A 16,901-nucleotide genomic window follows, 5' to 3' on the forward strand; every position below is an offset into this window, starting at 1 on the left:
GAAAATATGTTTTAAGCTTTCATAGAACTGGTTTCATTAAGATTATGAGATTGTGTACAGGGAATGTAGATTAGTTTACCACTGTGACGGTGCATTTGACTACTGGGGGAAAGGCACAACAGTTACGATTTCATCTGGTAAGTTAAGTGAAAATATGTAGCCTAACTGCGTTGTTTTTTTAGATTTTGTTTGTTTTTATTTGGTTATTTTTTATTTTTTTTGCTGATGTCAATGAAGGAAATTATTATAGCCTACTGCTATTGCTAAAATGACTAACCGAAGACAACAACTTGCAATTTGACCATCATTATGCATGGCCGTGTCAACTCCATTCGATTGGATATTAGAAGATGGAATACTGTAGATTTTTTGCAGGCATCGAATTAGACATAAACAAAAATATGGTAAGCCTAGCCTATTTCTCCGATGCACGTGTACTCGTAATATTCTACCTGCGTGACTACCGTTTTGACAGTCTCTTCAGGGTCATGTTAGGCAGGCGTTAAACTAGCCTAGGCCTAAATGTTTTCTTTTCAATTAAGATAAATATTTAGTAAGCAAACCAAGCATGGTTTTATGGTCCTATGACATTTGCGACAAACTGTGAGTTTAATATTTTGAATAGGCCACCATAATAACAGGAGCCTGACTAATTCTATGGTTTAGCCTATTGAACATATCTAAAGCAGTAGTGTGTTTGAAAGAACACTCGATAATCAATTTAGCTTCAGCCAATAGTTCCCATAAAGTATGAGTCTAAGTGGCTAAGTCAAAGTTTTTGCATGGCTAATGAGTCAAAAATGCGCACTGTGACAACGCGTTTGACTACTGGGGGAAAGGAACCATGGTCACTGTTTCATCCGGTAAGAACAGTGAATTATATTTTTCTATTGTAGCCTTCTGTTTGATGTATATGCTAGGCCTACGGAATATGCTGTCTTAGACAATCAAATTGCAATATGAAGTAAAACTCGGAGTAAATGAACGCTGCTGTATTGAGACAGTGATGTTCGCCTAATTCCATGATATATTGATTATATCCAAGCAGTTGCGTGTTTGATAGGAATCCATTATCTATTCTGAACCAGTCTATATAAAGTATGGGTCTAAAAGCGGTGAAATCTACTCGTCTTACATTTTTGCACGATAAATCGCCAACAATTCTCACTGTGACTACGGTTTTGACTACTGGGGGAAAGGAACCATGGTCACGGTTTCATCTGGTAAGAACAGCGAATTCCATTTAGCATTTTCTATTAATGTTTGGTGCAGCGAAAATATATGAACTATACGAATGTGCAAATTGCAATATGAACTAAAACTCGTAGGAAATTAACGATGATGTACTGAGACAGTGAATGTTCGGTGGGCTATTTGTCTTGCATGGTTGTTTTAATAAGTGCTGTGCAACTGGGCTTTTGATTACTGGGGCAAAGGCACTCTGGTTACTGTCACAACAGGTAAGTGGCGTGTCCGTATGGAAAAAAAAACTAGCAAAGGTCAGTTATTGATTTCTATGCATTTTCTGATATATTCTATATGATTTTTTTATGTTTGTTTGTTATAAGGAGCCTCATCGGTGCCGACGTCCATCTTCTCACTGTCACAGTGTGGATCTGACGGTGGATTCGTGACTCTGGGTTGCGTTATGTCAGGATTCTTGCCAGCCGACTCACAGAAGTTTAAATGGAAAGACCCAAGTGGACAAGACCTTACTGACTTCATACAATACCCAGACATTCCCAAGGATGGAAAGTACTCCAAGATCAGCCAGATTCGCGTACCGGCAGCAGACTGGGAAGCAAAGAAAACTTTCACCTGTGAAGTGGACGGTGCCACCGCCAAGACGCCTGGAGTAACTACGGCTGGTGTAAAAAAGCCAGGTAAGGATTATTTTTACTGCAGCAGATGTTACAGAATGGGCTAGACTTGTGATTGATTACAATATCGTCTGAAAAATACTCATTTGCTTAGTAATGAATTTTATGTAGACCTATGTAATATGTACAGTATTATGTACAGATCTCTCAGCACTGCGCAGCTACATGTGTTTTAAATGTAGCCTATATTTCCATGTAGCTCTACCTCTCAAATGAATAGGCCTACTAATCTTTTGACGCATTGGTAAAATTGGGGTTGTGAATAGACCTCATTTGTACCTCCAACTGAATTAAAAGATTTGGATTCATTTTGGAGGTTCATACTCTCTACTCAGTATGAACTCAGTATGAACTCATTAGGAGAACATGTAAATGGTGGTGTGGCGTCCGTTATGTAATCTGTAATATGTAAGCGCCTTGTCATTTTTCACGTACTTAAGTACTTTTTAACAAGGACAATAATAACACTCTGTGTGCATATTATGGTATTTAACTGTTCTCAGTTGACATGCCACAAAATAAGATTCAGTGTATTTAGTTAGTAACCTACCTCATTACTTCTAAATATCAATTAACTGTGATACCAACAAATATCTTAATATATCAATATAAAACATGAGATAATGGTTAAGGAATCTCCTTTTTCTTTTTTTCCCTGTCATTAAATGAGCATCCTAAAAATAATTTAACAGAATATAAGATGAACCCATCTTTACAAATGTAAATATTATATTACGGTATTATTACAGTACGGCAATGGTTTATAACTTTATATGCAGACTACAGAGACCACAAAAATGTTGGCAACATGTACAGTACATGCACCTGCACCATAAAGTTATGAAACAACAGCATGACTATAGCACTGGAATGCTCATTCTACCACTAGTTCTGGCTCCTGGCGCTAAGCTCTAGACAGCTAATAAGCAAGACCAATATGCTGAGCAAGTGTTGCTCTTCCTTATTCAGTGTTTTAGACTGCCTTCTGAAATGGAAATGGATGTAATCTACATGTGGCGAGGTATGCGTCATGGTCTGAGATGTCCAAACTCTTGGGCTAATTTCTGCTTGCTTAAAGTGCACAATTTCTCTTTGTTTTTGTCCATACTGCTATTTATCTCTACATCCTCCACTACCACTGTGTGTGTGTGTGTGTGTGTTTTATATTTTCCTTCAGCCAGTGGTTGGTTGAGAATTCAAACAATTCAAACAAAGGACTCTCATAGAAGCAAAGGCCTCTAAGGCATGACAAAGTCTGGCTTGCCTGTTGTGCTCTGTAGACTTAAGTGTCCTGTGAGACTCCTCTGTTTGACTGCTGTCTTAGATAAACCAGTTTACTTATGTATCACTTAAACACTGGGCTCTGCTATGACCTGTGCCTTTCTGCGCTGGGTTTGTGACAGTGGTAGAGTTGGGATGGCAACCTAAAGGTCATTGTGTTACCCTCTTTAAAGGGTCTTTATTCATTTCTGTTTGCATGTCCAATTGCAAACATGACACATCCATTTATGACAATGAATTGTACTATTTAAGTATGAGATAGGCCATTTCAAATCAGCCTCCTTCTGACTACCACATGTTCTCCTTAAGCATCTGCACAAACCTGTCTTTGTGTCTGTGTTTGTTTTGCAGAAGAAATCCTGCATATTCCAACTCTGTATTTAATGAAGCCTACGAGCGAAGAGATAGAGCAAAATAATACTGCTACCTTTGCCTGCTTAGCTGCTGCCTTTTCTCCACCTGGCCACACATTTAAATGGAAGAAAGAAGTAGGCATTGAGGTGACGGAAGTCCCCGCTACATACAGTTTCACGTCCTCATCGAATGGCAATAACTCTGCTATCAGTTACCTTCAAGTCGAAGAGAGTGTATGGATGAACCCGGGCACAAAAATTACATGTGTCTTTCAGCATAAGACTGGAGAAAAAATCAAATCAGTGGGATATAGCCTCAGCGATGGTAAGTCTTTATTTTATTGAAAGCATTTCATTTCACACTGACCAGTAGCCAGAGCAGTAGATCAATAGAGGAGTCATACAAATGTAATAGAAAACATGATTCTGATTTACATTCCGATTGATATATAATGAGATGCTAATAATAATTCTATTCTAATGATCATAATTCTGATCATTCATCTTCATCTCATAATTTAGACAACAACATTTAGTACTTTGTAGCATATTATGATACTAATAATGGCAGGTTCTTAAATAATGTTAATTGTACACTGAATGGTTTTGGGGAAAAGTGCTAAATGTTGTTCATTGTCTGCACACAGATGACTGTGATGGTGATGACAAAATAGCTATAGAGGTTAACATCAAGGCCCCCTCTACTGAGGATCTTCTCGTTCGTAAGGAAGGATTTGTTGAGTGCAAAATTACTGGCCAGATTTCAGGCGTTCAGAAAGGTGACTTGGAATGGAGGAAAAATGGACAATTTATTAAATGGAATAGTGACCCTGGCCTCAAGGAGGTGGACAGCAGCCTCATTATGAAGCTGAAAGTTACATTTGAAGAATGGGAGAATGGCACAGAGTTCAGCTGCTTTGTCCCTCATGAGAAGGTTCCTTCAGGAATAACAAAGACCTACAGACGACAAAATGGTAAGTTGAATGTTTGTGTCTGCGTTTCTGTCTTTCCACGTTTGTTATTTAATGCTGTGAGTACCAGACTGCATATAACACATTATATTGACTGTACATCACCTATACAACCCCCCTAGTTCAGTGAATTGAGGAACCTGATTTCAACATTTGGCGGTGTAAAGGAACATTCAGATTAGCTGGCATGGCTGACTAAATGTAAAGACTAACATGGTTCTCGCAATTACAGGGGGAAGTCACCGTAAGCCCTCGGTCTTTCTAATACCTCCTCCTGAAAACGAGCAGAGCGAGGATATGACCCTCACTTGCTATGCGAAAGATTTCTACCCCAAAGAGGTGTTTGTGTCTTGGCTTGCTAACGATGAGCCAGTGGATAAGTCCCAACAGACCGATGTCATAAATAGTGACAATGCCGATTCTGAAACGGCATACTCGGTGTACAGCCAGCTCACCATCCCTCAAGTAGATTGGCAGAGCGGAGTGGTGTTTAGCTGTGTGGTGTACCACGAGAACAGCGATGCCACCGTCCGAATGATTACGAGGTCCATTGACAACAGCTCCCAGAAGCCGAACGTAGTCAGTCTGAGCATGAACGTCCCGCAGTGCAGAAGCAACTGAGGTGTCAGTGCATTTGTGTGTGCATGTGTGTATGTGTGTGTGCCACTTTTGTGTTCCTGCATTCTTGGTTCCATGTGTATTGAAAAGCTGTTGTGTATGTGTAATAATGTGTGCTTCCCTTTTTCCTTTGCTTGTGTGTACCTTTTCTGAAGATCCCTTCGTTTGGCAAATAAAAAAGCATATCATTATTCACGCCCTGTGCTGTTTGTGATTGTCTGTCATTGTATGCTGCTCAACTCTGATGTAGCACACACAGATCTATTATTGTAAGATAATATGTATCAAAAAAGTATATCAGTGTTTCCCAAATGGCCTATCAAATTCTAAATATTTGGACAAAACTGTGTGTAACGTTTGAGAATTATTACCTTCAGCAAGTCAGTCTAGTTTTGGCAAGATCTCCAGGTGAACAGAGCATTACGAAGACCACAAAACAAAATCACAGGTCAGACAGTAACACAGGTCCAAACAAGACATTACAAAGACCAAGACCTAACACTGCAGCTGAATGTGCTTTCTGTGTCACACAACTGTATTAGATGTTTGTCCTAAAGTCAGCCAGGATTGTGCCGTCTGTGTCAAAAGCTTGAAGTGCTCTCGTCTCTTTGTGTGCTCATTCATGCCCTGCACTGACATGTCAGGCATACTGACACAACTTCTGGATCAACAGCAGCAAGCCAAGACACAAGCTAGAGGTCATGTTGCAACGTATCATGTAACATAATACTCCAGAGGTCATATCCTTTCTCTCCTCTCCGTGTACATGCAATATTAGTCTATAGGTATGAATTAAAGACAAAACCTGCAGAGAACTGATGCAATCTGTGTGTACAAGAATTGAATCCCCAAAGGTGGCATGCAGGGTTAGGGGACAGACTGTCTCATTGCTAAGCTGTCTAAATGTGATATTTGCCCCCTTGTAGACATCTGCCTTGTGTGGACAGATTATCAAAGCTATGGCATGGATGGTGATGGCATGGCAAACACTGCCTTCACGTTCATCTTCCTCTTCCTCATTATGCTCTTTTACAGTGTTGGAGCCACCGTCATCAAGGTAAAGTAAATAGCTCAATGGTGTTGATCAATCAGTTAAAATCTCATTGATCTACTGAAACAGTTACTGAAGATAGGAGTTTTCATTTGACAGTATCTGCTAAATTCAGTGTGGAAGACAAACAAAAAAGCTGTTTTTCTCAGTTTGGAATTTTCGCAGTTACTGCTCTTTGGCTTTGTAGGGCAGCGTACCACACATCTTCTCAGTGACCGAAGGATACATTGATAGAATGAACCAAAATTCACAAGGCTTACACAATGCCAGATTGTTCTGCAATCTCTGAGGGGGATGAAATACTTTAAATCTGAGACCGGTAGCTCTCTGAATTAGGTGTATATATCCAAAAGTATGTTTGGTGCTCTTGGGGAAAGCGGGATAATAAATAATTATTCCATTACGAAAAGCAATCAAGCACACCAAGATGAGTGAGGACGAGAAAGGATGTATTTTAAAAGGCTTTATTGTAATGGATACATACATATTAAAAAGCCAACATGTCTCAACCAAAGTACCTGGTCTTCTTCAGGCCTTCACATTCACTCCTACTAATTGTAGGTTTCACCTTTATAGCCTACAGATTGTAGGCTTATCAAAAAAAACTGCATATCAAGAACATAGAATAGAGACATTTGTGTACAGGAGATATTTACAGAAAGCAAGTCAAATCATTGTCTTCATTAAGACCTGGATGCTCCATTGTGTCTAAACGATAAACGTGGGGGCACAGACGCAGAGGCTGACCAGTTCTCATGTAGGCCTTGTTGTGTGACACTTGTTGATTCATATTACCTAAAGAATCGGGGGTGGCTTGGCAACAGTTCTCTGCACTTCAATTAAATAATGATAATAATAATAATAATAATAATAATGATAATAATGATAATAATAATAATTACACACAAGTGTAGATTAAGCCTGCACTACTGGCTAATGTATTTAAATCTCTTCTTTCAGGTTAAATGAAGAGGACAACAATCTGCTACCATTGTCTTCTGCGTCAAGTTGTGTATTTTTAACCTTTTATTGAGAAATACTATTTGGACTGTATACATATTTCAGTGTGATTTGACATTTCGGATTTGTAGAAAGATGGCAATAAAGATGCTAAAAAGAGGATGGAATGGATTTCAGTGTGGTGTGTGTGTGTTATTGATTTCTTAAGTCAACATTGAATAGTGGTGATATGATCCTGAAATCACTGATAACTGGTAAGTCATACATACATACAGTACATACAAACATACATCCATAATGTACAAATGTATATAAATGTTTCTTCAATAATATATTTTTTTTTTTACCGCAGCAAAAGATAATACAACAATGCTATTTAATTGACACATGAGAAACAATTATTGATGTATTCCTGGGTGTTTACTTTCCAGAGGTGGTGCTAAAACTTGCCAGACTCTACATAATGCTCCCATCCGAGCAAGAGCGTCTAAACAAGACGTCTACTTTCGTCTGCCTTGCCCGGGATTTTTCCCCCTCTGAGCACACATTTCAGTGGGAGCGTGATGGCGTTTCCATGAAGGAGGAAGGTAGCTGCAACCAGAAAGATTCAGAGACTAACAACACCGCTAGCAGCTACCTAGTCATCAGCGATGAGCAGTGGGCAAAGAGCGCCAACATTACATGTCTATTCAAGCATAAGGCTGGAGACCAGTCCATAGAAGTACCAAATCAAGAAACAGGTGAGTAAATTGCCCTGTGCCGGTCTACCTCTACAGTATGCATCTCTGAAGCAGGCATCAAGTTCTCTTTCGACTTCTGTTTTTCACCAAATAAATCACCTAGGCCTCAGATCAGATGAGGATCATCAAAGTGAAAGGTGAAGCATTTTATATGATTGTGTTCTTTAACTAAAAGGGAAATCAACAATCGCAAGTGCATACTTATATATGCATGAAACTAAATATTACATGGACATTGGACATGTATACTATATTGTTTCTGAGGTCTTGCGTAATCTAATGAGAGCAGTTCATATTCATATTCAGTGATATAATGCATCTAGTTTTTTTTAATAATGCTGAAGAGTGCATACAGTAAATTAGATCAGCATAATTTAACACTGATATAAATGTGCTTTGTACCAACTTTTTCCTTGCCAAATAAGGAACACATATTAAACACCTTTATTTAATCTAAAATAAAAGCCAAACTTGGGTCTAATTGTTTTTAAAAGGCTCTCAATGTGGACCCCAAAATGAACATCAACATGGATTAGGAGCCCTTGAGCAAGGCACTTAACACCCCAACAACTTGATCTAGGGTGTGTGCTCCTGGTGTGTGTGTGTACTCGCTCCAAGTGTGTTGTGCTCCAAGTGTGTGTGTGTGTGTGTGTGTGTGTGTGCGTGCACCCCCTAAACTACATAACTACCCCTACACTGCAAAACTGTCCATCATGATCAGGTGCATGTGAGGTTTAGTCTTCTGCCTCAGTGGGCACCAGTTTTAGGGAAGGAAGGAACATGGAGCCGGTTGCATAACCGTTCTGTTTGTCAGATGCAAATTGCGGTCAGCCCTGTAGAGGACCCAGTGTTTCTGCCCAGGTGTTCGAGACTCAGACGCATTTCTCAGCCCCTCTGGGCCAGATGGTGCTCTGAGAGAGGCTTTCACTTCTGCTTTGAGGGCCTTTCAGGAGCTTTTTTTAAGCCCTGGGTTTGGCCTGGTCCTAACACCTGCTGTGAGCTGAACTCATTAAGGCCTGACCTCATCGCCATGCATTGACTCTGTTGTTCTACTCCTCATGTTCTTAGTAATAAATGACAATTGTAAATATGATGAATGTCATGTACTAGTCTTGGGATATGTGTTTTACCATTATAGATAGACACTCTCACAGGTGCACTTTGTGTGTATGATAGAATTGCCATAAAATTGCCATAAAACATTGTATTTATAGAAACCATGCAGTCCAGAGAAACGGTACTCTAGGCATAGGTTTCCCCATCTGATAGTGTCTTGCTGCTTAGATGGCTGTTAGCAGAAAACCATTATTGTTCAATATTTGTACCCAAGACCAGCCCAGTGTTGTTCTTCAACCTCCACTGTGGACGGGAAAGGATAGTGGCTCCAAGGCCCAGCTACTGTGTGCTGCTGACGGCGCCGATATGAAGGAGTTGGTTGTGGAATGGATCGTAGATGGCAAGGCCCAGGCTGCCCCCAAACCACTTGGCCAGATCAGTCAACTGGAGTTTGACACCACCTTGTGGAGCAAAAGCAGCAACTACACCTGTAGGATGAAGCCAAAAGGGCCGGGCATTTATGATTGGGTTGAAAAAAGCATCCAAGTGTGTGAAGGTGAGTGCTTGTGTACAAGAGGGTGTAACAAATACATTGTGTTTTAGTACTTAAACTAATGTGTTCTCAGATGAAATTGACATTTCTTTATTTATTGACTATTCATCATAAAACTGTCATGATCACACAGATGTCTACATGTAGGGTTTCTCAACGGGGGCGGTACCGCCCCCCAGGGGGCGTTCGGACATTGTTGGGGGGCGCTGTGGACGAGGCAGCATAGAGGGGGGCGCTCGGGCACAAATGGGGGCCGTGAATCACTGTTATTCATCTCAACTTTTAAGCCTCTGACAGTGACTACACATAGTGTATATTTGAATTTTGATTAAAACGATGTCTTTGTGCAAATGATTGAATTGATGTCAATGCTACATGGTACTAGTTCTCAAACTATGGGCCGCAGACCGGCACCGGCCGCAACGTGAACACTGCAGGCCTACGGTCCACATAGTGAAATTATTCCCGGCGCTTTGTCTGATTTGCAACTGATGAAGCAATCGTGGACCGACAGAAAAAGAAAACAACATTTCTGTAATCAGGAAATAGGCTACTCGCTAGTTTGGCGTCTTCAAACATACAGGCATGCAATTAAGTGGTGTTATGGGCGTGCATTCAATGCATGCATGTGCGCGTTTAGGCGAGAGAAACTGAAACTACTCGATAAGAACGTTATTGGTAGCAAATCTCCTCTGCAACCGGTTGGAAGGCTATTTAATTATGTAACAACATTTAATAGAACGACGTGGATTCTTCCAACGTCCATAACATAGCAGAGACTATAATACAGTCGAATATTGAGTATTGTTTTGCCAAATTTGAATATAACATGGCCAAAAGCTATTGAAGCATATCTTCCTGTTTACTGTAACTCCAAGTCAGTAATTTATGCCTATCTGCTCGGTCACTTAGCCTACCATACAAAAAGTTGGTGTTGTGTTTCCTGAATCCTTACATTAAAAAAATAAGGTTATTAAAAAGACATGTCCATTTTTTCCATTTGCCTACCAGTGTATGATGCTTGCATGAGGTAAACATCCAAAAACAATGGCACCCATATAATTGCTGTTGTTTTGAGAAGTATTTTTCCATGCAATCATTATGCAACCATGCAAAAGCAATGAAACTTGTAATTATATTTTACATCAGTAAAACAGTCCACTGATGTGCATATGTTTTCAATAACTTTTCATAACATTTTGTGAACAATGTTAGCAATGTTGACTGTTTTGAAGTGCATGCAAAATAGCATAACAATAATTGTGGTAAGGATGATCATTATGATCATATATTATGGGGGGAGGGTTACTTAATTCCTTTTCTACAACATAGGTTTCATTACTCATAAGAAACTTCTGTTTCACTTTTTTTTTTATTTATTTTTTTTACCAAAACTCTGGTATCAGCGACACTTTTTTTGCCTGTAATATTTAGTGATTTTTTTTGGGGGGGGGGGGGGGGGCGGGGGGGCGTTAAGAGGATCATCAAGAGGTTAGGGGGCGTTTGTCCAAAAAAGGTTGAGAACCAAACCATCGGTTGTCAGTAGCCGTAAACCTCAGACTTGAACTGATAGGACTGGTAAGATTTTCATATCATATGGTTGTTGTATGAACTGAGGCAGGGATTGTTGTTTTCCTTCTGCCTTTGGCCGACCTGCAGACGGTCACTTCCTGGCTCCACGCGTCCAGCTGGAGAGACCACGTGTCCGAGACATTGCCACGTCCGACGAGGTCGTCGTGACCTGCAAAGTCGCGGCCACAACCGGCAGCCGAGTGTCCTGGTGGGTGAACGACAAACAGGAGACATCGGGCATCAATGAGAGGAGCGAGTCTGGCGGCAGGCTCACCAGCAACCTCACGCTCACCGTGAGCTTGTGGAAGAGCCCGCAGGAGGTCAAGTGCAAAGTGGAGCACCCATGCTACCCAACTGAGGCAGCCATAACCCTGCCAGGTTGGAAAGGCCTTCACTACATCGATAGACATTGTTACTAAAACTCCTCCAACCTCCAACAACCCCCCCCCCCCCCCCCCCCCCCCGCCGCTTCTTTCAAATCAAATCAGATAATGCTTTACAGACATTAATATATTAAGTACCACAAAAGTAACATATAATACTGTCTAGGGGTATTATCATTTGTCACAATGAAAAATAATATAGATAGATAGTATTTAAACAACAGCATTTCATTAACTCTCTCTATCTCTTTCTTTCTCTCTCTCTCTCTCTCTCTCACTCTCTCTCTCTCTCCTTTCTCTGGACAGGTGAGGAAAACCCAACAGTGACCATCAGAAGACCCCTAGAGGACTGGCAGAAAGATAACGGGGCGGTGCTGGAGTGTCTCCTAGGAGACGTGTCTTCCCATGAGGTCTTGGTGACCCTCCAGGCTAATGGGAAAGATCTCCCAATGTCTGAGTATGTTAACATCCCCATCCAGGGAGACCAGCATAGCCTGACCGCTGTACGGTTCACCATTCCCCAAGACCAGAGAAGCGCCAACAAAACCTTTGCATGTAAAGTCGTTCATAACTTAGCAAAGAGCACAAAGACCTCCGGTGACACAGGAAATCTTTTTGGTAGGCGACATATTCCGACTTCACTCACACTGCAATGCTGTGCAGGGTTTCGAACATTATACTGACTTACAGTAGTTAGAAGAAAACATTAAACAAAGTGATGTATGTGATGTTTTTCAAGCTCCGCCAACTCTGGAGTTGTTCCTGGCCCCTGGGTTCAGCTCTATGAAGCTGGTGTGCGTCGCGTCAGGCTTCAAGCCGCAGGTGAAATGGAACGTCCCCAACCTGACCGAGAACAGCAAGGTTTCCATGGAAGACACCGGTCGCCTCACTGTCACCAGCGAGATCAATGTCCCACACACAGAGTGGTACAAAGGCACAACGTTTCCCTGCGAGGTGGAAGACCACAACCAAAATCACGCAAGCAAAACAATCAGAGACATAAGTATCTGCTCAGGTAATGCAGTGAGTTTCATTCATTATGGGTTTTTTATTGTCAATCAATCAATCAATCAATCAATCAATCAATCAATCAATCAATCAGTCGGTCTGTATATTGTGCCATTCGTGCAGAGATGCAATTGAAGTTGCTTTACAATAACACACCAATATTGCATACAAAAAAGTGAACATGACAATAAGATGGAAATTGGGTGACTATTTATCTATCATGTAATGGACAGCATCTTATCAACTCGATATGTGAATGAAAGCATACTTAACATTACATGTATACGCTATACAGTATGCATGATATTTAGAAGCCCGTCATTCACTTTACAGATGTGTGTGTAATATTGTGTGTCAGTTGAGTTTTTCGCTCTCAGAATGTAAAGCAGTCAAACCCTTGGGACTGTAGAGGTGCTTTGCATGCTACTGAGGTTGGAGGCTTCGAAGCGCACATGCCAGACATAAGAGATTCATGCAAACTATGTATCATTTGCACACTGTTCCCTGAGTAATCCAGTCATTGGTCAGTGCAAATGACTTGGCCTCTAACTTAATGTCATGAAGTCAATGCTAAATGTATACAATACATCTAGGGATATGCTGTGTTGTTATACACAACAATTAATAACATCAAATTGTGAAAGACTGTATCGTTCCCCATCACTGTGTAAATTCCTCTGCCATAGACTTGGTATATCTTGTCTGAAGTTTTAAGTTAATGTTTTGGTGCCTTCATCATTACTTGTGACACTGTAATACAAAAAAATAGTGGCCTCCCCACCCTACTATGTTCATAAACACATTTTTTTTTAAGATTTAGGGTTACATATGGACAGTTATTGCTTTCCTCTCTTGATCCTGTGAAATCTTATACACACACACACTTATTTATATCTAAGGTGAAAATGAGCCAATGAGACGGACTGTCAGTTGGGTGGTTGGTCGGCCCCCATCTACATCAAAATGGTTGTTTCTTCACATTCTGCTGTTATATATTCTAGGTATTCTTTCATGTTTCCCTTTAACCCTGCTCTGTGGTTTCTTGTCTTTTGCCCCCCTCAGTGTCCCCACACTCTGTGCGTGCAGAGGTTTACATCATGGGACCCCCCCTGAACCGCACGGCCAGCAGCAGTGTGCCGCTCACTTGCCTGGTGGTCGGGTTCAACATCTCAGGCCTGCCCATCGTTTGGAGGGTCGGTGGGGTGGTCACCTCCGACGGGGTCATGAGACAGGATCTGCCTGAAAACAAGAATGGGACCCAGAGTGTGCGCAGCGTGTTGAACCTGCCGGCCAGTTCGTGGCATGGCCACAAGGACGTCTCGTGTGAAGTCAGGAGGGCTTGTGACCCCAGTGCACTGGTGAGACACATCTCAAAAGCAAAAGGTCAGTCACCAACCAACCAGTCTGATTGTTCATGCTTACTGTGTGTAAAGTTATGAAGAATAAAGTTTAGAAGAATTTTGATACTAAAATGCACATGCACGCATTCACACACACACACACACACACACACACTACATACTACATACATAAAACACTGTTCTACCTATACTTTTGTGGACAATCTGAACACTAGAGGAAAAGCCATCCACTTTCCAATACACATTGTCAAACCTATACGTACAGTGTTAAATTTGCCATAACAGTTACGCTAACTGGACATCCTCCTCAGACATGCGCCGGCCAACGGTGAAGATTGTGAGGCCCTCCGATGCCGAACTCGTCCACTCCAATGGCTTCGGCCTGCTGTGCGTGGTCACCGGCTTCTCGCCGGCCGAGGTGCTCGTCCACTGGGAGGTCAACGGCACACAGGTGCCCGCCTCGCGGTACACCAACGGCCCTGTGAGCAGCAGCACCGAAGCCGGAACGTACGCCACGTCCAGCAGTCTTCCGCTGTCGCCATCGCAGGAGCGGCGCGAGGGCGCTTACACTTGTGTGGTCAGACACGAGTCTTCCGCTGAGCCCACCTCTGCCACTGTGGAAAAGCTGTTTGGTAGGCGTGCATCTCAGTGACATTGTGAGCTCATTTCAGAAGTGAAGTGATCAGACAGAGTTATGCAAGAGGCTTACCAAATATTGGTAGATTCTCTGTGGACCTGACCAATAGTCTGGTTTCTTGACTATCCAAACTTTTCATAAGTTATATGCATTTCAGGTAGCTTCAGCTTCAGGAGTTTCAAATCTGTTTATAAAATGTAGCTGTAAAGTATGTCTGTCTGAGTGTCATGTTACCTCCCTTACCAAAAAGGTATACTTAAAGTGAATTTTATCAAGTAAACCTAGGTTGGATATACTTAAACTTGTACTGTACTTCAGTATAAACCAAGTATAAATCAGTTTTCTGTCAATTGTACTCAAAAAGTAAGCTACGTACGGTACTTAGTTCAGAATAAGTAAATCATTAGTATATTTCCAACACCTCCATGAACTCCTTTTTGCTAAGGGCTGTTATGCAGGTTGTATTTATATCTGTCCTCTTCCCTGGCTAACTTATTCCTCTGTCTCCCTCTCTCCTTCTCTCTCTCCGTCTTCTGTGTCTCTTCCTCCATACTTGAATCTCTTCCTCAGCCTCGGTGGAACTCTCCAAGCCTACGGTCACCTTGCTGAAGGGCTTGTCCGAGCTGGTGTGCCTGGTGTTTGGCTACAGCCCCGAGTCCATCAGCGTCACCTGGCTAAAAAACGACGTCAGCATGGAGACCGCAGACCAACGAACCACTCAGCCGTCCAAAGGACCCGACGGGAAGTTCAGCGTCCACAGCCACCTCAACCTGTCTTCCGGCGACTGGGACAGTCGGGTGAAGTTCACCTGCAACGTCACTCACATCACAAGATCATTGTCTGTTAGCACTTCCAAACCAGGTGCCAATATGAACTCTCACTATAAGCAGACTTAAAAATCATTTAAAATGCCTTAAATATTTACTCTTAGGAAGCATGTTTTCTTGTCTCATACCTCTGTACAACAAGTTCACCGACATACTCACACACACACACACACACACTCTCCATGTTTTGACTTGGAAATCCGTCTAAAAATATGTTAATTATTTATTATGACAAGAATCATCATTTGCTATTTACCAACAATATTTTGTCTTTGCCCATTTAACCATGTTATTAAACCAGAGCCGAAGGAAGAAGTTCTGTTTATTGACGACAACATGGCGGATGCTGTTCCTGAGGACACTGTTGGAGAAACGATGAACATGGCCTGGGCCTTCCTCTTCCTATTCCTCTTCTGCCTCCTCTACAGCTGTCTTGTCACTCTGATTAAGGTGAGGAGCACATCATATGTCCAGAGTCGACACATGGCTCACATACACAGTTGAAATGCCCTGCGGTCAGTCAATTGTGTGTATTGCTGTATCTGGGATCCATAAAGGCTCTCCTTCATGGCACAACATGAACCATGGTCCATAGTAACAAAAACATCATAAAGAGATCAGCCGTCATGAGCATTTTTAAGAGGAGTTTTAAGATAGACACCTTCCTTCATCAGTGTTTCATAATCATTTCCAGGACTGGCAGATGGACTGAAATGGCAGCATCTTGTTTGTTTTAAGAGTCTTGGGAGCATTCATATAGCATTAAGACAGTGTTATTGTTGCTACAGATCAGTCATTTCAGTTGCCGTTGTCCTTGTGAGAGTCACATTGCTGCCCTCTCCCTTTTCAGGTGAAATGAAATGAACAGCTTCACCCTAGAGCGCCGTCTCCTACCAACTGGCGCGCAAGGATGGAACGATAATTAGCTGCCTTTACACATTTCCTTTGCAAATTGAATTGAATTGGTTACATGTTTTCTGCTGAAGATCGTTTGTATTTTAAAAGCATTATCCATTTACTTTTTTGTTTGTTACTGTCTTTTAGGGCTCACTTGATTATAGAAGAATCAATCAAGAACTAGATAGATGTAACATTATTACTTGTTAAATGATATATCATTTCATATATTTATATATATATAAATCAAATAAAGACATCTCCAAGAATATTGTACAGATTTAACAGCTGTTTATAAATATTTCAGTTCTGCTTACTGTATGTCTTGTTTTATTGGTAGAATAAAACATTACTTCTACACCTGAATTCTTGTGAAGCATTATTTGAAAAAGCCACAATTTCCACAGGAGATCAATCCATCTATCTTATCAATCTAATTTTGTACATTATTAGTACATACACAAATGAAACTCTTTATGTTAATAATACCATTAATAGTTATTTATCAATAGTTTTTCAATATTAATATATGTTCTCCTCCTCCTCTTGTTACTACTAATAATGATAATGATAAACTATTGTTTAACATACTGTGATTTCAATGCAAGAGCTGATGAAGTGACCGATGTCCAGGCCTCAGTGGGCACCAGTTTTAGGGAAGGAAGAGACATGGAGCCGGTTGCATAACCGCCTCGTTTGTCAGATGCAAATTGTGGTCAGCCCTGCAAAGAAGACCCAGTGTTTCTGCCCAGG

The 16,901-nt window shown here is 41.3% G+C and overlaps 1 protein-coding gene and 1 gene segment (V, D, J or C); both read left to right on the top strand.

Moving 5' to 3' along the window:
* Positions 1-725: 725 nt before the first annotated feature.
* Positions 726-5,294, top strand: LOC134076575 (Ig mu chain C region membrane-bound form-like). The segment is given in 5 exon segments: positions 726-863; positions 1,569-1,883; positions 3,513-3,839; positions 4,162-4,488; positions 4,718-5,294. Coding segments are annotated over 5 exon segments (1,377 nt in total).
* Positions 5,295-7,352: 2,058 nt separating this feature from the next.
* Positions 7,353-16,508, top strand: ighd (immunoglobulin heavy constant delta). Its single transcript, XM_062531694.1, has 10 exons — positions 7,353-7,854; positions 9,185-9,466; positions 11,123-11,413; positions 11,725-12,036; positions 12,158-12,433; positions 13,489-13,809; positions 14,099-14,419; positions 14,995-15,285; positions 15,553-15,701; positions 16,102-16,508. Exons 1-10 carry the CDS (start codon positions 7,578-7,580, stop codon positions 16,108-16,110), a joined length of 2,529 nt encoding a protein of 842 aa, XP_062387678.1. The 5' UTR covers positions 7,353-7,577; the 3' UTR covers positions 16,111-16,508.
* The last annotated feature ends 393 nt before the right edge of the window (positions 16,509-16,901 follow it).

The sequence above is a fragment of the Sardina pilchardus genome, chromosome 3 (assembly GCF_963854185.1).
Source record: "Sardina pilchardus chromosome 3, fSarPil1.1, whole genome shotgun sequence".
Taxonomy (NCBI): domain Eukaryota; kingdom Metazoa; phylum Chordata; class Actinopteri; order Clupeiformes; family Clupeidae; genus Sardina; species Sardina pilchardus.